Here is a 22,335-nt window from a genome sequence, read left to right on the forward strand (position 1 = left end):
ATGTGCTGATCAGCCAGCAGACAGAACAATTTTTGGAAAGATACAATTCTTCTTTTGGCTCTTCCAAATTTTTGCGACACACTCAGTTTCTATGACATAATTGTGTAACTTAGACGAAGTTAATTCATAATTTGAATTTTATTAATGTTTTCATTTTTCAACTTTTTTAATAAATTATTAAAATTTTTGTAACTGCCGTTCTGAATTTCTTCACTTTTCTCAGGTTTCTTTCTCCCATATAATCAGTGGAATTTTATTCCATCAGGACCTCAAGTTTTTAGTTGAACTTTAACTGATTTTTTTATCTCCACCAAAGTTCAACTAAATGAAGAATTGAACAAATTGTGGTAAGCACTTTCTTTAAAAAAAGTCCCCACTCGATTTTTTATATGCCATGAAAATAAATCTATTTTGCAACTTAAAATTGCCATTATCTTCTAAACCGTTGGTTGGAGAGCAAAATGGAGCAAATGTCCCTATTTTCTTGACCTACAGACTGGCCTAACCTTAGTGCCCCCCTTTCCTCTCCCACAGGCTTATTATGGGGTCAGGGGCCTTGTGGCCTCAATTTAAGTTTTTGAAATTTTGTTCTTCAGCTGGTGCTGAATGATGATCTAATTTAGTTAAAATAAAATTCTTCTTTGTCATTATCATTGAGTTGCGATTCAATATTGAAGTGAGTTCAATAAATGGGACGGAATAGAACTTGCAATTATCAGCTGGAAAAAATTAAAAATCTTTAATAGAAATACAACATTTAAGTAACAATATAATAAGTAATATAAGAAAATAATGGACAGTGATCAGGAAAAATATTTTCTTTTCTCACAAGAGTTCAGTCTTAAAAACACGCTTAGTATTAACGAAAATGTGAGCAAGTATAATCATATCATGGTTAAATTTTTTTATTTCTTTATAAAAGAAAATCTTCCACCTTTTTCCAGAACTCCCAATTCAGATGGACTTAAATATTTTAAATACATCCGAGTGAGAATTCGTCATCTATGATTTACATTAGAATTACCAAAAACCGAACTGTCCATCTGCAAAAAATCTAAGTCCAACATAGGTCAAACCAGCGATTAAAACAACTTAACTAACAGTCAATTTAAAAATTTTTTCACATAAATTTCCTTACATATTTGAAACACGGTGATTCTCAACTTGTTGAGAGCAATTTATAACTCAAAAGAAATTATCCCATTGCAAAGCAAGCAAAAATGATTTGAGTATTTGATCTTATTAAAATAGACTTTGAGTTTCGGATGAGTATAAATTGAAATTACTGAACAAGTAAAACGCTAATTTCTTGATAATAAATTGAAGTGGAGGATTTTCAGTATGTCTGTATAGTTCAACGCGAAACATGAAATGAGAGGCTTGGAGGACAAGGCGCATAAGTGCAGTTTTTGCTATTTTGAGAAATGTGATTTTGAAGTTTCGAAATTACATGGATTCTTGTGGCGGAGAGAAAGTTCAAAATTGATTTTTGTATGCTTGAAAATTGGAATTTGGGAGCGAATTTTTCACCAAGTATGCATTCATTACATTTATGATTGACGGAGCGAGTGGCTTGCCGCCACAAAAGACTGTGGTGGAAGGACACTTCGGTCCTTTAAATTTGAAAGCTGAAACTGAATCAATGACGAATGATTCATTTTTAAATTGGAAAAGAGACAAGTATTGGATATTTGAACATTCAAAACCTTGAAAAAACTTCTTAGCACTATTTAAAAGAACCATTCTGCTTTGGTGAACACTGAGTAGAGGTCAAAGGTAATAAAAATACTTAACTGACATTGAAAAAATCCAAGAATAAAATTTTAAAAACGGAACAAAGTTGGTTTGATTCATTCTTTGAATGATTATAAAACTTGCTAGTGACACACAGTTGTAATACTGCGCAGCAACCAAAAATTAGCAGTTGAAGAACTTATGACATTCTCAAGGGGATTCTTGGGATGCCTTTCTCCTTTTCAGCCGGACGAAGTTTTTCCATAAATTCGGTAACAGATTCAAAGGCTGCTCAAGAAGGGTTATGCCTTCCTTGATTGGTATCACATAATGGACAATATGAGGCAGCTTCTTATGATCATAATATTCCTGAAAACCAGAAAGTCAGAAGATTGAGGCACTTATAAAAATAGAGCCTAATCATGTTCTGCCAGATGCGAATTCTTTCTGAATCCATTGAAAACTACAGTGACGTTAAAGAATGTATTTTTTAGATGATGACTTCAAGGTTACTTGGTAAAAAAAGTTCCTCTTGATTTGTCTTTAAAAGAAAGTGCTGAGACAGGAAAACGATTTAAGCGTGTGGGAGCTGTTGACGCAGTTTCTGTTCATTCAATCACTTGGAGCCATATTTGATTCCGAGAGATCGCCAACTTGACCCACCATCTTTCGGAACCATCTGTTTGTAAATTTCATAGTTTAGAGATTAATTTACAGACTAAAAACTGCTTAAAAAAGATCATCTTTAGATATCATTAATTGATCTGTTGTGAAAATTTGCTAGAGCAAAAAGAAGAGTTGTTTCTTGGGGCAAAAGACTTAAAAATACAATGAGCACATCGAGAAGGCTCGGCATGAAAAGTTTGTGCGTTCTTGAGCAGTTCGCTTTGAAAAATATAATATAGTATGAAAAGATTAATGCTACGGAAAACTGAAAATGGAGTCTTGTGGCCAAGTTTTTCGATTGAAAACGAACACAACAAAGACCATTATCTGACATTGTCTTTTCACTCTATGCATGCAAATTAAGTTTGAATATTAGAAACACTTCTGTGGTTTGTTTTTATTGGAGAAACTGTGTCTCAGGTCACATGATAGCCGTCAATTAAAGGAGTTATGAACCAGGAGAACCGGTGACTTATCTTTATCAAAATACATGTTGACTGTAGGTTGTTGTTTGAAGCCAGAGGCTTGGTGGAAATTGCAAATAAGTTTTTGAGGTTGCACCCCTTCAGTTTTGTTAAGGAAATTTTTTTGATTCGTGCATTTGCTGACCCAGAAATGGCACCTACCTTGATTGGATTATTAATTCGATTATAGCGTTTTTTCATGATCAGATTTTTGATGGACGTAAAATCTGCAGAAGGTACCAAATTTTCGATGATTAAAGGACACACATCCCATTCTCTTTCTTTCACTGAGAATTTAGACTCAGTATTTCTCACGACTTCTGTGTATGTATCCAAACCATAAATTATGAGCCTGCAAGACAAAGACATTCAAATGTTAAAATGAATAAGCTGGAAATGTTGAGATCTTACCTTGAATAACAAGGACAGCAATGAATTGGTGGATAAGGTAAGAATTCCACTTAATTAAACTTCGGGAGACTTCGATCTGAGATTGAATTTACCTTCACAATGGAACAACGTTAAAATTTCAAGAGAAAGGAAGTATGTGCGATTTCATGCACAATGAGTTTGGCATTCTCCTGCCAAAAGACGAAAGCCCACCAATGATATTTCATTATGGAGCACACTGAAGTTGGCTCAGTGCCCAATTTGACTTAGACATAATTTGGTCTTCATGTCAAAGAACTACTCACACAATATCAAGAAGTTCTGAACCTTCTCAATGATATTATTTTATATGATGCTCCTTACAACTTCCTGCGCACAATGAGCTTTTAAATCAAACTTTCTGAGAGTTAATCTCGAAGAAAGCAGGGCTCAGAGTGAATTTTTAGCCTTGAGTTTTTAATGGAGATACGGGACTTTGACTATGTCTGTGTGGACGATGCTGCACTAATCATTTGGAGAAAATAGATTCTTGTCGTCTGTCTTATCTCCCCAACCTGTGAAGAAACAAGAGCGCTCTTTGATCACCCATACGTGTTGCAACATTGTAACTAGATATTGCATGTAAAAATATCAGAAAATTTACTATTTAGCCCCCTTTTTCTGCAGATTGGCACACAAGTAGTACAATTTTAAACGCAAGAGGAATGTCATATAAAAAAATATCAAAAAGCCAGCACCAAATTTCTTGGTATTGGGTGCACAGCAGTGTTCCCGCGTGCTCTGTGTGCAAGATCCGTACGCTCTGCCTTTTTCCGTACTGCTATTGGCTACTTTGTCATTCTGTGTTGTCAGGCATACGGATATTTCAAGATAGGGAAGCATTTTTGCATAACTTTCTTGGCCGCATATGTCCGCGCCAGGATACAAAAAAACCGAACGGCTCGGATATATCCGTACGCTTGAGATCACTGGTGCACAGTATTTCTGATGATGATACACATCTTGTGATGCTTGACTTCAGACCTTGTCTAGTGGTCAGTGAAGATTCTTAAGAGATGGCAACACTTCCTTCCTTCATTGAAGATTATCAACTGAGAAAAATCGATAAGATTATCGATTCGGATATCGACTTAGAAAACATTGAACAAATTGAATTTGAGTGGTTCATTGTACGTGACGCGATGGAATTACAATTCCACCCTCGTATTTAGACTAGGAATAGAAATAAACTTGCGTACCTCACTTCAGAGTCATAGAATTTTTTCCTGACAGGCCTGCTCCCTCTTTTAAAGAAGGGCACTGGCGGGAGAAGTCGAGGATATGGGAACGCTCTGCTCGCTGCAACGAGCTCCAGAAACGGAGGAGGAAACAGGAGATCTTCGGGCGCTTGGTCATGGCGTAATTTCTTATTTCTGAAACAAAGACACTTTTGGACTTAAGCAATCCGTCTTCCTTCTGTTTCTACAATAAAGTATCAATTTTAATAGTGCAAAATGCTTTTCCAAACGATCAAGGAGGAAAGTGCCTTCAGTTCTCTAGGTGAAAGGCAGCTTCAGGAGGCCACCACGAGAGCATTTTTTATGATTCTTAAAACTGACAGCCCACCCTTAATTGGCGAATTTTCATTTAAAGTTACACTCTTGTAGACTCCATCATTTTACTGCAAGCTTTAACAGATGAGAAAAATACCTTTGACTGACACTTCAATTTTGGTTTCCTCGCTTACATGATAAAAGTTGAGATGAAACCCACAATATGTGCTTATTTTCGATACTTTTTGAATCTCAGAGAAATTTTCACTGCATATTAATTATTTATACCACTTGACAGTGATTTAATCTGCCTATGCTTGAAGCAAGTTGAATCTTAATTAAATAAAACGAATGACAACCTGATGGAGGGTACTTACGAAGCGTGTTTGTGGTACATTTTTTCCATGAATCTGAAACAAAAAACGAAAAATACATGATGCTGTGTGAGTTCAGGATGTATAAGTAAATCTAATTGAAATTAACAGCAAAAATTTTGGATGCATATTAAAGATTCTCCAGAGTATTGAATTAGGCAAATCTTAGTTTTCAACTGTACATATAAAAAAACATAGTTTGGGGAAAATACCTTTGATAAATTCTGCTCGATGATAAAAATTAAATAGCTCCAGTGGATTAGCTGTGCTAAGGTTGCATAATCAATTGCTTTTTAATTTAAGTCTGAAAGAAGAAATGAGATTCATAGTACTCTCACAGAGTACAGTAATAATTCGTCATTGCTGAATATAGTTTAAAAAATTTGAGAGCTACATAAAATATACTAAAAAATAGTGCCTATGGAATGGTTTTTTAAATGATTTTGAACAAAAATTAAAAGTTAAAGTCAAATTTTCCTTGGTTAGCTATTATTTCGACACAATAATCAACAAAAGTAAGTAACAATTACTGAAATTAGTTTTTGCTGAAATCTTTTCATACTACCGTTAGTATGTGCATTACCGGGTGCTTAATTAATAAAAAGAACTTAATTAAAAGCTGAATTGTTAGCTGTGTGAATTAGATGGTAAAAAATACTTACCCTTTGATACTTGTTGCTACTTCTGGCACTGCAAACAGAGACTCCCATGCTTTAACTACTTGAATTGCACTTTTCAAATTTGATGCTTTAAATACTGCATCATCATGTCCCTTTTCTTTGGCTTGATTTTCTAGATTTAACTGAAAACGAGACACTCATCTGAAAACTATGCATTCAGTGATGGAAGTGGTGGAAAAGTGCGACTTCAAACCCTTAATTTCCAAAAACAATTTCAAGTTATGAAATGATTAACAACTTTGAGTTATTGCAAAGGCAATTGAAATCCCAGAAATATTGTCCTCGTTTAGCACAGAAAGAGATAAGGAAAGTCATTCTACAGATCTTATGATGCATGTCCAAGCGGATCGAAAAAGTTTCAATTGGTTGATGGATGTAAAAATTATCAAAAAACAAAAGACTGTAGGAAAAATAATTGAGAACTTGTGAATAAAAATACAACCATTTGACTAGACCGATACAGAAGCTGCTGATTTATCATTCATGAACTGATTTTTAAATTTTAAAGTAATCACAGTATCCTACAAAAAATGGGTCAGCAGCATGACAAATCTGCATTCTATCTGACGGTTCATCTACCAATAAAATTTCATCAACAACCAAAAAGCAATTGAAAATTTTAAAAATACTTCTAGGAGGAGCAAAATGTGTTTGAAATCAAATAAGCTAAAGGTAGACAGTTGTGGTGTCATAAATAGGCTATGTCTTTGGCTGGGCTTTAGCAAATGCAGATGCAAGTAATATACTCACGAGAATATTCCTACACTGATCAGCATATTTGCTCAGTTCGGGGTGTTGGTAACATTGCAAGAAGTGTTGCGTCGTGAGCTGCACATGCTGCCTCATCTGCTGCTGAAGTAAGAGAAGTTGCTCCACGGCCACAACTTTAACCTCGACTGGCGCTGCTGATCTCCGGCTTTGTTCAGCCCCTTCAAAACTCTGGACTGCCTCCTCAATTTCTGGACCGGGATCTTTGACTGGTGTTCTGAATCCTGAAGATTGGAACATTCCACTTGCATTGTATGGTTCGTTTAGATCTAGTGGGCTGAAGGCATTTCGAGCGGCTGTCTTGCTATTTGGTGTGCATGGAACTCGATTCGAGGATGTGGTTCCCTGAGTTGGTCCGGAACTCCAATTCTCTTTCTGGTTACAGTGAGATAATTGCTGAGCGGTGCTAGGAAATTGCACGTTGGGAGGAAGAGAACATACACTATTAGGAACAATGGTTGGTACGGGATAAGTAGGATGACTAGACTGGTTGTAGAAAGTTGGCTGCTGGTCAGCACCAGTAGAATTTACTTGAACACTGTCTCCACTAGATTCAGTTGAAACCGCTTTTTTGCCAGCCTGTGGAAAAAAGAGAAAACAAAAACCAAATTCACTACAAATTGGGTTTTTTCAGTTGCACCTGGATACAGGATAGCAAAACATCAACGGTGAAATTTCAAAACCTCAAGTCTTGTTCGCGGTGTTTTAAATTCTCCACTCCCACTATATTTCTTAAAAGGAGAACGAATCAACACCATTCCTTGAAGTTTTTACAGATGTTTAAGAATCAACATTAAGAAGTTTTCCTTTCATAAAATAAAGTTTGACAGGACAGGAACCCTGAAACATTGCAAACCAAGATACATGATTTGGGAGTTACACCGTTGATATGTTATCAGTCAAAATTTCAGGTTTTGGAGCATTCAACATTCAATGTTTGGACATTCTAAAATTAACAAAAGTATCGATTCTTTAAAACATGTTGCATGCATTTACCACATCACTACAGAAAGTTAATACATTATTATTAAGCTATTAAGCTATTATTAAGTTAATACATTATTTCACCTCAGTCCTGTAAAAAAATTTTCTCCCTCACTAACAAGGTTTTTTGAGCTGTATCCTGATGAACTCACTCGTTCAACAGACCACTTCCACTGAACCAGTTTTGGATGACTTTTTAGTTTTTTATAGTTTTGCAAAGTTATGCAAATGTTACTCTATCTAGAAAGAGCTTAATAGTCCACTTTATTCAAATAGACTTCAAAATTTCAAAATTTGAAGTGATGGAAAACAATAAATCTTTAAACCTTTTTTCTCCTCTTTCAAATTGGGAAGGTTTCTTCGAGTGTTCAGGAGCCGTTTCGAGAACATAGCAGCGTACACAAGCATGTTACAGGTCATCCTTGTTGACGTAGCAACAAAAGAGAAAGGGAAAAAGAAGATAAACAAGAGAAAAACGAGAATGAAGAAAAAATGAAAAGAAAGAAAAAAAACGAGAGAAAGAAAAAAAGAAAAAAGAGAAAAAAAACGTATAAAAAAATGAAAAAGAAAAAAAGAAAAAAACACAAAACGAAAAAAAGAAAAAAGCGAAAAAAAGAAAAAATGAAAAAAGAATAGACAAAAAAAAAGAGAAAAAAACTATTGAAAGGTAAATTCGACAATTCAGGAATACACCCTTTTGCAAGGTTGAACATATTTCAACAAACAAACATCGAAATGAGGAGAAAACAAACCTCTGGTCTATCCGATTTTGAATCTTCATCATCACTAGCATGATGCATGACATTTTCGGTGAAATCAAATAATTCTGCCATTAACTCATTCAACTCCTTCCGGGAGACTTTGACTGCTCTGTCCATCCGCAGTTCTTCTTTATCAACTGAAATAAAATACATTTTTATCATAAAAACTCTGGCTAACTACCATTGATTTCATTACATTGAAGATGAATTTTTTTCATCAAATTTCCTCCGCAGCCACCACTAAGCCTGTCTCTTGCCCAAATGTGAAAAAAAAATCTTATAATTGAAGATTTTTAAGAGATATGAGGATTTACGAGACACTTAAGCAGGTTACTTAAGGTATTTCATCATGTTAAGGCTGAGGAAAGGCCACGTAGAAGAAAATCACAACAAAACAGCAGCAAAACCTTCTAAGCTCTATTTATTATGATCATTAGTATAGTTTTTTTTGTCACATGGGTAGGGGGGGGGGGAATTGAGTTTGCGTAAAAAGTATATCATAGGCAAAAAAAAGAAGGGTAGTCGAAAAAATTTAATTACGACCTAAACAAATGGGAAAGCTGTCTCTTCATAGCATACTGTCCGTTCAACTACTTTAAATTGTCCATCTGAATTCATTGGAGAAATTGGTAAGTGAGTGAAATTCGACAGATTCCATACCTACTTCCTCCTCCTCATCTGCTAAAACATTGTATTCAGGGTCTTCTTCTGGATCATCAACAATAGCTGGTTCTGAGTCTGAAAAAAAACGAGAAAACAACATGTGAAACTGATTTACGGATAAAACCTTGTTCACAGGATTGAAATAGTGAAGCTCTTTCATTTTAAACCACCCACAGGAAAATAAACCTGGTGATAAAACATGTTGGACTGAGATGTTGGTACCACTTCCTAAGGGAATTTTCTATAAAACGCTTAGTACAAAAAAAAAGCCCACAGTTATAAAATTATACGGAAGTTACAGTGGTTTGAAGTTTACAGTTCCAACACAGTGCAAAAAAAAAAAAAAAACCATTTTATCCTGAAAGGTTACCTTTCTACGGATTCTTTTGATGCACTAAGAAAACCCACCCTTGAAACCTCAACAGTTCATAAAGAATGGACCACCAGACAAGGTGCTAATTAAAGAATTATGATACCTGTTTTCTCATGAAAATGTCACGTAGATCATGATTTGGGCAACGAAAATTATTGAAAGTAACTCTTAACCAAGATTTCAACGTTTTTTGATGCATAGATTTAAACTTCCCGCTCATGAGAAAAACAATAATCTACACAAGTTGAATTGCGCACTGAATGTGATCGTGACGGTGTTTGCATTTTACAAAAGTGGCACCCTTAAGCTCTTCCCTTCAGCTTAACTGCTACACATTCTTGCACTTTGAAAAACACAGGAAAAAAAACACTGCTCAAAAAAAGAGCCTGCCAAAACCATTGTAGTGCTCAATTTGATTCATGTAGATTTCGGTTATTCTTGCGACCGGTAATTCAAATTTTTCGCAACCAGTGCTAAATAAAAAAGTTTACATCTCAGCAGTTAATTTCACTAATTTTTGTTGCACTATCACGTTTTGAAAGAAATTGTGAAGAGGAAACATATATTAAAATGCATAAATTTGTACTTGGTCTAAAGGTCAATTATTTCAATATTTGCCTAATGAACTCTGCCCTCCAACAGTTTCTTTCTACAAAACGCAAAGAACATTCATAATTGCTCTTGACTAAAAAGCCTCTTTCTCCGTGAACTTCTCGGTAAAATAACAGAGGAAAAGGAAATAAAAGTATAATGGGTTGAGTGAGCATGTTGCAAAATCGTGTTCATGTGGTTGAGTGTTGTTTTCAACAAAAATTGAAATGATCTGTCCATGTGTGAAGTACCATACCCAAAATCGACAGACTTATCAATCTTTGAATAGCATGGATGATGAAATCAAATCAGGCATTTAATGTAGGCGTGGGTTGTGGCTGCAGGCAGCTATGATTGGTTGGTGGTAATGACGCCAGGCAATCATGGTATGCATCGATAAGGAGGATTATTAAGCCACTGAATTTGTATTAACAACAATTATTACTACAATATGTGAACACTGTGTGTTTCAAAACTTATTTTTTCCTGTTAAGTGTGATTCAACCAATAAAGATTTTACGGTAAGTACAACTGACTATTACGGTGGATTCTCACCCAAAGGCTTCGCAAATTCTTGAAGAAAGTCTTTCCAATCCTCATTATCACAGGCCCAATCATACATGTCCGTCGTTATATCTGGCGGTATGAATGCTTGTTCTATTGCTTCAAGAGGAGTGTCACTAAGACACAATTTTGATCTTGTTCTTTGGCCGATGTTTTCCTAGTAAAAAAAAATTATCCATTATAAACGATACTTCACGATAGGAGACGACTAAATGTTGAGGAGTAACAGAAATTTAATCGTTATTTACACGGGTATGCAAAAATAAATGTCATAAAATTGCAGCCTTAAAAGAAGTTTCTACAAGATGATTTCAAAACTGCCCGACACAACATCCTTGAGTCACCACTGCATGACAGGCAAGAAGTGAATTTCTTGGTTGACCTGATAGATCTTAAATGATGTAGTGCGCAGTTTTGAAATGAGAAAAATCTATTATTTTTGTTTCTTTTTAAATTCCCTTTCCTTTTAATCTTATTTTTCTAATATGAATCTGTAGTCACCCAAATCTGTATGCCAAGTTTAAAAGACAACAGTCTAGTTGAACTCTCCCAGGCGTTGCCATTCAGACAACCTCTCGTTGTTGCATGTACATCTCCCAGTGCATTAGCAAATCACACCAAAGTCTATGAATTTATTCCTTAAAAGCGGAGGGTCCTCATAACAGTACGAATTCATTTTAATTTCCACACTAAATGAGGTGCATTGGTTCAATATTTTTAATCAACCGGTCAACAAAGAAATCAGATTTTTTGAAAGCATCTGTATCAGCAGCAAAAGTTCCTCCTTAGACGAGACTTCTTATTGCATGTGCTGAAAAAAAGTTCCTCTCTACCAGTTAAAATATGTTCACAGTCTTACAAGAATCAAAAGAAAATAAATAACTATGTGAATTTATAATATTAATCAAAATATAATATGTAAAGGGAAGATTCTTGCATTAAAAGTACTAGGTGCTCAGCTGAGGTAAAGGTGCTCAAAGGTGAACAAAAACTGCAGATGAAGATCTTTGCAGCGACTTCGTTTTCTCACTAATTGGATGACCAAAACAGGGGTGCAAGAAAATGCCCATTCTTGCGATCTGAGGATCGCAGCAAATGAGAGGCAAATCTTAGGTCAGGAGGAAATTTTCACAAAAGATTTATTTACAATTTGCTCTGCATTTCATTGGAAAAAGGAGGCAAATTGCAAAACTTGCTGTGAAATCAATGGATTTGGCCATGAAGTTAGACATTTTTAGTGAGACAAATCAGAAACACACACATGAGGCAAAAATGCCAGACCCAAGAATCAATTGGCATTTTGGAACTTATTGCTTTCAGCACTCTTCACTTGTGAAAAGAAAAAATGGAAATTTCAGTGCAATGGCTGGTGTACCCTGAGGCAGGCACTTCTTCATAATAGGTTGCCTCGGTAAAATTGAATTTCCTTGCAAACCTCTAGACTGATTTTCAAGAACTTGGAGTAATTTTACAGCTGGAGTTTCGCTCGACAAGTAATTACTACCGATTAAAGTAATCATTTTCTGTTCAGTAGAGACAAAACAGGATGCTTACTTTACGGCTGACCCTTAAGGTATTTTCAACAAAATAATTTACAGTCTGGGGAAGTGTTGAACGCTGAAAATTTAACTCATTGCACTTGGCACAAATGCTAAATAACAAATTCAATTACTAGTCTTGCCTTTGGTTGCCTGAGATCGAAAAAATGAATGCATCACATAAGGACAAGAATGTCATAAATTTACCAGTGGTATCTTGAACATGCCATCTTGTGTCCATACTGTTGGACTGTCATCCATAGAGGTGCTTGCGCACGATGAGACTGGTGTAGCAGGAGAGGAATCAACATCACTCGCCACAGATGAGGCATTCTTCTCATCATCGTCATCACTCTGAAGAATGAAAAGAAAAAATTGAAGTTCTAAGCTTGCGATGGAATAAATCTTGCATAAGTAAGAAACCTCAGATAGTCAAAAAGTACTGTATCTATACATCTCCCTTCATGTATTGTAACACACTAAGACAATGTACTGCACCACCTGAATACAAATTAATTATTGATCATTGAAAAGCAAATCTGAAGCACTTATTCATTATAAATTATTAATAGTTGCATAGAAACTATTATCATAAGTCAGTTGTACGCCGTCTATCCGGTCTGGGTAATTCTCTGCCTTCCCAGACTGATATTTTCAATGTTTCTTTTTCTCAATTTAAGCGAACTATTAAAGATAATTTCAGTCTGTTCTAATGTTTTCTCTATTACCATATTTTATCTTTTCATAATTTAGTCACCTAATCTTAGTTTTTTGTTGCTTGTTTTAATTTTATTTAACCCTCTGCTGCCTTCTTGTTATTCTTCTGTCTGATTTATTTGTTATCGGGCTCTGCCCATTGATAATATAAATAAATAGTATTCGATAGTTCATACTAGGGGGTACCCCCCTGGCTGCTACGTGGCCCAACCTCCAGAGGGTGCTTAACACCTTGATTAGTTAATTTATCTGAATAGAGTAAGCTTATTTACAAACTACCTCCTATCATTAGCCGCAAAAATCAAAAGAATCTGCCCAGTGAATCTTTAGAAGGAACTGTGATAAAAAAATGAAAATTTAAACTGTTTAGTTTGGAGAATTCACAACTTGAACACCTAATATAAAGAGCCTTGGGTCACATTTTCAAAATTTGGATAGAACTTGCTCATTTAGGGGCAATCATCTTTTGAAATCTGCATTAATCATGGGCCCAATAGGCTGGTAGAACAAACTGTGACAAAAAATAAAAATTCAGGGAGTCAGAGGGATTTGAGTAATAATTTTCCTTTCATCGTATGAGGGTAGAAAGCTGGTTACATCTTTATCACATTACCTGATCATCTTCATTTGGGTTGTACTCCTCATCCGAGGAGTCCTCAGGTAACTCTTGCTGAATGAGAACATGACATTCTGATTTTGAGGGAGACTGTGCCACAGACGTTATCGGCCATAAATTGACAGGCAACGGCTGCAGTTTCAGCAACTCTCTGAAATAAAAAAATAAATACATAGTAAGTCACACCTAGAAGTTAAAATAGGTTCATAGGTTACAGCCTTTACTGTTTCTCCATTTTGGTACACTCGTATGTTTGACCACAGAAGATTTCTATAATTTCACAATTTTCTGAATTTCCCCGACTTTTAAATACAACTTCCACTAAGATTTTATCTTTCAGATAAGCTGCTGAGTCAACATGCTATTCGCAAAATTCCCTGATTCCCAACGTTTTCTAGAATGCTGGAAACCTTCCCAAACTTATCAACAGGAGATTGTTGGGTTGAAACTAGAAAATCTCTAAAAAAGATGCAAAAATGCAGATTGTGGCAAACATGTGGTAATTTTTTTTTCTTTTTCTTTTTGACTTAAAAGGAACATAGCGGGTATTTTTTCCATGGAATCAGGCATTTTGCCTTGAAACCAGATATTTTCCCATGAAGCAAATCGGAAATTGAGCAGTACAGCAAAAACGTCAGAACATGAGAAATGATAGCCGTTGTGGAATTTTTTGCGTCCCTGATGAAAGACACCTCGTCACCTTCCGAGCAAAGTATCACAAGCGCCATGCGATGTTTAAAAATTTCCTCCGCCATTTTATTTTTTTACAGAGAAATTATTCAAGGGAGCTGTCTGAAAATTTCATTGAATTTTCTTTGTGCTGCCGATAAAATTCCGTGAAATTTTCAAACAGATTCAACCAAAACTTTCTCTGTGAAGAAATAAAATGACATGGGACATTTTCAAACGTCGCATGGCGCTTGTGATACTTTACCTGGAAGGTGACGACCTATTGTTGGAGCAAAATTTACTTACTTGGCTTTGGCTCTGGTCAGTTTGGGTTCGTAGATACACTTAACATCTAGTCCTTCTTGTTCATTGTGCAATGACTGCCGTACCATGGCCATCACATCTTCATTAGTGATCACACTCTGCAAAAGGAGAGGAAAAAATCAAATATTCCAGAAAGTTGAGTGATAAAATTGAGTGATGAATTTAAAAGAAACAGCATTTTTTCGAGAGGCCTAAGATGTTAAAGGAAATGTTCATGCACATGCACATGCAAAAGTAGGTACATGTTTATTCATGAGTACATGTTCCTAGAAATCAAATCGTAGCCTTTGGAGGTTTGAAATGACAATAGTATTGGCTGTCCCCTCAGTATTTATTTCTCTGTAAAATTTTGCAATGAACACGATGATACTACTGGTTTTTTCTAAAAAAAAAAAAAAAAAACTTGTGAGCTCAAAAAAAGCTCTTGAGGTTGAGGCTGCAAAGGAGGGAATTTCCCTTCTTATGAAGGAGTCCACATCTAAGTATGTCCAGTCAAGCCAAAACCAATTGACAATACAGAGCCACTGCTTGGGGTTATATGGTCAAAGCTGCGGAGAACACACAGGATTGTAAAGGAAGGACTTGAAAATGATTTTTTACTCGCGAAAGAGAATTTGACCCAGGCATGGAATTTTCAGGTAAATATTTAGGCTCGTTTGATCGAATGAAACCAATTTGTGTGACAGCATCACATTTTAAATGAAGGGAAAAATCATTTAATGTATGCCAAGATGGGGATTAAGGGTGATGACAGATGCAATCCGCCAAACATGTACATAAGCAAGGAGTTAGGGGGACTTCAGTTTCCAGCTTTTTGTTTTTTATTTGTACATTAAAACAATTTGTACAAAAATACTTTTAGATGAAATTACATCTTTAAAAAGCTTAAGTTTAACTTATGAGAAAAGATTCATTCTATAATTAACATTTTAGCTGATAAATGTACTGCCTCTGGAAATCGAGGAGGAAAAAATAAAACAGAGCAGTTTCCAGCTGTAATTACAGCTTTTCTTAAATATTTCTGTTTCTACCCAAAAATGTTATATTTCAATCCTATAGATTATGAAGTCTCATATTACAGAGTTCAATGAGTGAAACTGTAAGTACTGTTGAAAACCGAAAATTCACACTTTCGCATACTACTCATGGCTTGGCCGTTTCCTTCCGCAGCATTTCCTAACTCATTCTCACACAATTTCTCACGTAGCCAGGAATGCTTAGTAGGAATAGGTCAAACTTCCCAAGCAAAAATAGGGAGAGAATACATCAGCAGGTTGCTGTGACTGCTGACTAAAAAATTACCTTTCCATCCCTGAAAATCCCCCAATAAGCAGAAACCCAGCCCAATATCTTCCATTCCTATCTGTGCATGGAGAGATTGACTGGATATGGAGGTGGAATCTCTCACTATGCCAGGGATCTCCTCCATTACAACTTCAACTTTGCCAAGTTTTTTGAGCTTAGGAGTTCATTTCAAGGAAAACCAGGGGCACCATTGTACTTTTTGCAAAATTTTATACAGGAAACAGCAGTTAAATTGCAAATCCTTCTGACATGGAAAAGCTCTATTTATTGATGAACTTCCAAAATATGTGTGCCATTCCATATTGACAAATTTGTGCTGACATTGTTTTATCAATGAAGCTGAGGAATTGAGGCACAATAAAAAGACGCCCTGACCACATCATATCTTGCAGGTATTTAATAAATACAAGCTTACCAGCACCTTTAAACAGACTTAGCTGCTCCGGAAAAATATGTTAAAATAAGAGTTACCTTGGTAATCCCCTTGGGATGACACATTTTTAATATTTTTTCCCCCTTTTATCTTATTTCATGAAAAAATAATTTAAGTGGCACATTGAATTCCTTGCACGGGTAAAAATTAGGCCGGATGCAAAATTTTGGCCTAAATGATTGATCTACAAAATTCTTTGACAATGACCCCTGGGCAGGGTGTCAACTAAAACAGGCAGGCCAAAAATCAGTACTTTTACAGTGCTTTTCCAGAACATTCCCAAAAAATTCAGTACCTCCTCAATAGAAAAATTCAGTACTTTTTCAGTACCTCAATCTGACGAAATTCGAAAAATTTCAAAAATTTGAATTTCTCGCTCAAATTGAGACAAAAATGACCAAAAAATGAAAAAATTCCGGACCTTTTGCGGAATTTCCGCACATTTTCAGTACTTCCGGACCCCCCTTAAAAAATCGATACTATTTCCGGTAATTCTGGACTTGTAGACACCCTGCTAGGTCTACTTTGTTGACCTTGTGCTGCAGTAAAATGCATGAAAATGAGTACCTTTAATATGTTTTTCACATTGGTTACTGTTAGATTTGTTTTCTCAGCTTTTGAATCCAATTGTCGCTCTATCTCCTCTTCCATTTCATTGAGGACTTGCGGCATGAGCTCTTTATCAACTTCCTGTGTTTTTCTGGAGTAGAGAACGAAGGGTGAAGATTAATTTTTGAGGGCACAATGTGGAGTAAGGCGCAAAAATTTCTGGGAAACTTCTTATTATGAAACCAGTTTTGATTCAAAAGAGAGAGGGAAAGGAAAGGATAACAAGAAAAACAATGGGGTGCAGCGTAAAAGGCAAAAGGAAAAGATCAATCCTGCTGATCATAAAACTGCTTCCAAGACAAGTCTAAGCAGGCTCACAGACACACTTGAAAAATTAATTCTTCCAGAAATTGTCTGGATTCCTAAATTTTTGAAATCTGAGCTTTGATTAGGGATGGTCGAATATTTAGATATTTGAATATTCGATATTCGAATTATCGGCACTGAGATAATCGCATCACATTCAAATATTCGCTTCCGAAGTATTCGAAATTGCAAATTCAAATAATTCGAAAAATCGCATTCGAATATTCGAATAATCGCATTCGAATATTCAAATAATCGCATTCGAATATTCAAATAATCGCATTCAAAAGTGTCATTTTATCTCTCACGGTTCATAAAAAATAAAAAATCGAAGCAATAATCGAAAATATTCAAATATTCGCAATAATTGCATTCAAAAAGTTTCAAATATTCGCATTTGAATTCGATATTCGTCGATCCCTAGCTTTGATTCTCCCTTCCCCATTTGTTCTTCAAAGCTACGTAAACAACAGTTCAGGGAATACGTTTATGAGGTCCGAGAGTTCGGGACCTCAATCAAGTGAGCATTCATCCAGATCATTGGTTGCTGAATGGAATATTTGTGCATGTGACCAAATCCTGCATTTAGTTCCTCACACATCATAATTTTTTCAATGCAACATGATTCGTAAGATTTGAACGCAGAAGCTATCATCTCGAATAGATTTAAAACCAGAGTTTGCCTGGCTTTACAACCTGGTTAATACCGTGGCGCATACCACGGAATCTGGCATGATGGGCCCCAGAGGAAAATCACCGTCAGAGATTTACTTGATGTTCGGTAATGAGATGATTTCATATAAAACCAAAGGCAGATTATTACTTCTTTTGGACTCCGAAAAGATTAGCGAAATTTTGATACTTTGAAAATCAGAATAAAAAACTAGATGTACTCTCACTTTTTCTTGGGTGTTGATGAGCTTTCACTGCTTGAGACATCTTCAACTTCAGCTGACTTCTCTTCAGGTTTTTCATCATCACTGCAAAGCTCCAGGCGAAATGAGAGCTTCTGATCGGTGCTTGAATGGGATCGTTTCCTCTGATCCTCACTGTGGAACTTCCACACAGATTTGGAGGGATTTTTGTTCTCTTCCATTCTTCAACACCTTGCTGTAATTGCAGATCAACTAGTGTTCTTGGGATATCACAAACTTTGGGAGCACAGACATCACGAGTCATGCGAACAGTCATTGAAAGATGCAAACACAAAGTTTATGGTTTTGGAACGAGTTCAGAAAGAGAATAATGCCAAAGTGAAATAAGTAGAGAAGTTAAGAAAATTCACCAATGATTGTGCTGTAGCAATGGGTCTAGATAGAAACAAAAACAAATCACAGCTATCCGACAAAATTGGAAAATATGATAAGACTGATAAGTGATATTGCAAATGCGTTGAATAACAAAACAATTCGGCCGTCGGCGGGTGTAGGAAAGGGGTAAAATCAGAGAGCTGAACAGGAACAAAATAAAGAGAAACAAAAAGAGAAAACCGAATGCCCCTTGGCCAATGAAATTGGAGAGAAATGTAGAGAAAAGTAAACATGTATACCAATTGTACATTTCTCAAAAATTTCATTGCCCAAGAGAGGGGCTTCATAATTTTTTTATCGTAAGTACGTTGAAGATTCATTATTACAACTTTTGTTTTGAAAAATCAAGGAAATAATTAACTAGCTGTATAGCGCAATTTACCAAATTTACCTAATTTCAGCTGGAAAAATTGGACAGAATTTAGCAAATTTTTAGGGTATTTTTTTGTTTACAGCTGCTGCCAGCTTGCTGGACTAGTGTTTAACAGAGAATTTGCAAAAGTCCCTATCAGTCTCGGCGTGTCAAAAAATTGTAGTTTTTTTCTTTGAATTCCACAAAATTCATCATATCCTACGGTAGGTGATGCTCCCAGATCATCTATTCAAGCTCCTTTCTTCTCTCTCTGTGACTTGCACATTTGTACCCGGCAACTTACCAAATTCATGCTAGAATTGCCCAATTGCCAGACACGACATGACATAACCTACAAATCCTATCCAACTTTTCAGCTCTCACTTTTCTTTCAATCTTTAACGCATTTTTGTATGTAATATAACGTTTTTAAGTGAATCGTATCCTTTCTTAATCAAGGTAAAAATACTGAAGTCTTATCAAGCTGTGCTATTCTGCGGTCTCAAACTTTTCTCTCTAATTTCTCTTCTGCGCACGTCAGCAAGTGCGACCACTTATTGCCATATGCGGCATATGCCCAGCGTTTTTTTTTCGCCCTTCTATTCATTTATAAAGCGTAGAAAGTTGAAAGCAAAAAAATTTGTTTAAAGTATCTTTGATGTGTATAATTGCCATAACACTGGACATAGGCACTCGGGTATCTCTATCAGCTTCCGACTTGCGTGGATACGGATTACGTGGATTCGATGATAGGTGCGATGTCGAAGTAAACTTTCCGTTTGCGTTGGGCTGCTCAATGCTAACGGATATCACGTGACCGTTGACTTACCTGTTGGGAAACACTTTGTCGGTCGTCTCTGTTGCCTAAAAACTGTTGTGTTGTGAGTGTGACAGTGCGTGCACAATATCATTTAGGTTAGCTCAACGCTCTCAACTACCCCCTGAGACCGATGACTTGTTGACTTCTGTTTGGTAAACAGTATAGGACATTGGGCAATCCCAGCGGAGTCGAACAACGCCGAGCGTTTGGAATCGGGTAATTCCGTTGCCCAGCAGTCCCCAACATTTTACTTCGACAACGCAGCTACAGTCGGTCGGAAGATTTCATTCCAACCTTCCATCCAATTGGTGCTGCCATTCGATGGAAAGCTGGAGGTGGTATCAGAACCGGGTTTTTATTAAACTTTTAATCCAAATAATTACAAATCTAAGTAAAACATGATTGAACCCTTCAATCGTTGGGCGCAGAAAAGGCATTTCTTGATAGTGATGTGTTAAAATCTTTGCTAACACTTCATCTACTATGATCCAAGCAAAAGTATGTGATCCGTTGAAACTTTTACTGAATATTCCTTGTGATTTTTCAATTCTGAAAACATACAATTTCCGTAAATTCGCCCAATAGTTTCCACCCTAAAATATAAATTAACAGCGGAGATCCTGAAACATTGCAACTGAGATTTGCCCGTTCTGCACCCAATGCCTTAATTTCAAAAGCTTTTAGAATAATTTTTGGTGAAAAAAAACTCAAGGAATATTTTTGGATTAAGTAATTCTTGCAACTCTGTCCGGAGGCTGTTTTTTTTACATGTTTTGGAATCTTTTGCCTCATTTGATGCAGATTTTTCAGCCATCAAAATTGTTTCAATCCATCCTTTTATGCGTTTTGCATTTAATTTTCAGATGCCAGTCGCAGATGGAAACATAACAAGCTGGGCGGATGAAGTTGATGATATTGAAGAGAAGAAATCCATCCCACCTCCAACAGAAGTGATAGAAAATGGGTTGAAAATAGTCACAGAATATCAATACAAGGATGATAAGCTACTCAAAGTGGTCCGAACATACAAAATTGAAAACCGTAAGGTACCAAAGAGTATTGCTGTTCGTAAAACGTTGAAGAAATTTGGGAAATCGACAAATGACAAGCCCGGTCCAAACCCAGCAACAACACTAATTGGTGAAGATGTTCACATGCAGTTCATCACAAACAAAGAGGAAATCGACAAACCAGATGATGATACTCTGGAGAAACTGAAGAATGCAGGAGGTGTTGTGAAATGTAGGAACTGTAATGGAGACCATTGGACCCTGAAATGTCCGTACAAAGGATCTGCTCTGGTAAGTAATTTTGAATTTTCCCCTCTTATTTTATGCTCTAACATTGTCAAACCTGTAATGCTCTCGGATCTGCAATCTTGTTTGGATAGAACCCTCTTCGGGAGCACAGGTGGACTATATTAAAGCTAGGTAGCTATAGAAAAATCTGTGTGAAATTTTCTATACTTAGCGGTGTAGCAAGCAATCTTTCAAACATCGCAAATTACAAAGGTTTAAAATTAATCCAGAATTTTTGAAATGCATCTTTGTCAGTAAGCTATGGGTACTACTTGTTTCGAAATATTTTTACTGATTTACTCTAACTATATTGCTCTTGTCGAAAACGAAAGATTTTAGCAGAACTTAGTAAGTTTGAAGTCAAAGCATCATTGCCACAGATGTCTCAGTCCAATGGATTGCATGACCCGTATAACTGACACACATGCAAGAGCCTGTTTCTGTAGCTCTAAAAATTCAGATTGCGATCAGTAAGGGTCTTTTTAATGGAACTGTTCAGATAGCTTACTGAAAATTGATAGGACACCCTGTGACTGATCTAGCTGTCTGTGAATTTTGAGTAAGGTCGGTAAGTAAGAGCCTTCAAGATTAATGAGTTCATTGAAATGAAATTTTTCATTTTCTCCGTTTTTAGAGGGGCTTGCCATTTGAATAGCAACATTCTTACATTCCACACTTCCATAGGCTATCAGATACTCTACGCATCATATCAATCAGCAATTCTTCCATTTTTAAGCAATCACAAAGAAAGCGGCTGATTATTGGGTTCCTTATTTTATTTCATTCAGTACTCCTCCGAATGACAAAAAAAAATGTACTGCACTTACTGAGCCAATGTGACTGCTCACGGAAAAAGGGCCTTTAGTCCGCTTTAAAAGCTTTAGTCCAGTGGAAATATTTTAAGTTGACCAAGTATTGACGAGATGGAGTGCTGATTTAAATTCTAACATTTTGACGGAAAACTTTCCCTTGTGTCTAATAGAATAAATTGACTTTTTTTTTTTAATTTTTCCAGGTCAACCGACAAGAAGAGAAGAAAATTGTCCCTGGCTTGGATGACAAAACCAAACCAGCAGCAGGGAAATACATTCCACCTAGCCTTCGAGAAGGCGCACTCAAAAAGGAAGGAGGAGCAACCATGCAGCGTCCTGGTTTGGACGGCACTGCCATTCGTATTTCTAACTTGTCAGAAAGCACAGAGGAACAAGATCTTGAGCAACTGGTGAAACCATTCGGACAGACAAGCAAGCTGTTCTTGGCCAGAGACAAGATTACCAACTTGTGCAAAGGATTTGCGTACGTGCATTTCAAGAACAAGGAGGATGGAGAAAGGGCGATAGCAAAACTCAACGGTTATGGATACGATCATTTGATCTTAAGTGCCGACTGGTCAAAACCACAAGGACAGAATTAATTGTTGTTTTTTATTTGTAATTATACATTTTTATTATCTTTGTAAGTTAGGCTTCTTTTGCATAAACTTATTTTACTGAA

General features: G+C 36.2%; 2 protein-coding genes across 3 annotated transcripts; one reads left to right on the plus strand and one right to left on the minus strand.

Annotated features, from left to right (window-relative positions):
• Nucleotides 1–712: 712 nt before the first annotated feature.
• Nucleotides 713–18,492, minus strand: LOC109038635 (GON-4-like protein). The gene is made up of 14 exons (XM_072302017.1): nucleotides 17,961–18,492; nucleotides 16,714–16,846; nucleotides 14,391–14,506; nucleotides 13,413–13,566; nucleotides 12,290–12,436; nucleotides 10,536–10,701; nucleotides 9,014–9,091; nucleotides 8,345–8,490; nucleotides 6,591–7,187; nucleotides 5,823–5,962; nucleotides 5,164–5,196; nucleotides 4,493–4,666; nucleotides 3,027–3,216; nucleotides 713–2,103 (listed from the first exon to the last, which is right to left on the minus strand). The coding sequence occupies exons 1-14, from the start codon at nucleotides 18,155–18,157 to the stop codon at nucleotides 1,945–1,947; spliced, it is 2,430 nt and encodes an 809-aa protein (XP_072158118.1). The 5' UTR covers nucleotides 18,158–18,492; the 3' UTR covers nucleotides 713–1,944.
• Nucleotides 18,493–18,790: 298 nt separating this feature from the next.
• On the plus strand, nucleotides 18,791–22,335 carry LOC109038637 (eukaryotic translation initiation factor 3 subunit G). Of its 2 annotated transcripts, none has more exons than XM_019053756.2 (3): nucleotides 18,791–18,947; nucleotides 20,407–20,844; nucleotides 21,857–22,335. In XM_019053756.2, the coding sequence occupies exons 2-3, from the start codon at nucleotides 20,407–20,409 to the stop codon at nucleotides 22,253–22,255; spliced, it is 837 nt and encodes a 278-aa protein (XP_018909301.1). In that variant the 5' UTR covers nucleotides 18,791–18,947; the 3' UTR covers nucleotides 22,256–22,335. The 2 variants fall into 2 exon arrangements, with proteins under 2 accessions (XP_018909301.1, XP_018909302.1); XM_019053757.2 differs by lacking the exon at nucleotides 18,791–18,947 and adding an exon at nucleotides 19,050–19,182.

The sequence above is a fragment of the Bemisia tabaci genome, chromosome 6, assembly GCF_918797505.1.
Source record: "Bemisia tabaci chromosome 6, PGI_BMITA_v3".
Taxonomy (NCBI): Eukaryota; Metazoa; Arthropoda; class Insecta; order Hemiptera; family Aleyrodidae; genus Bemisia; species Bemisia tabaci.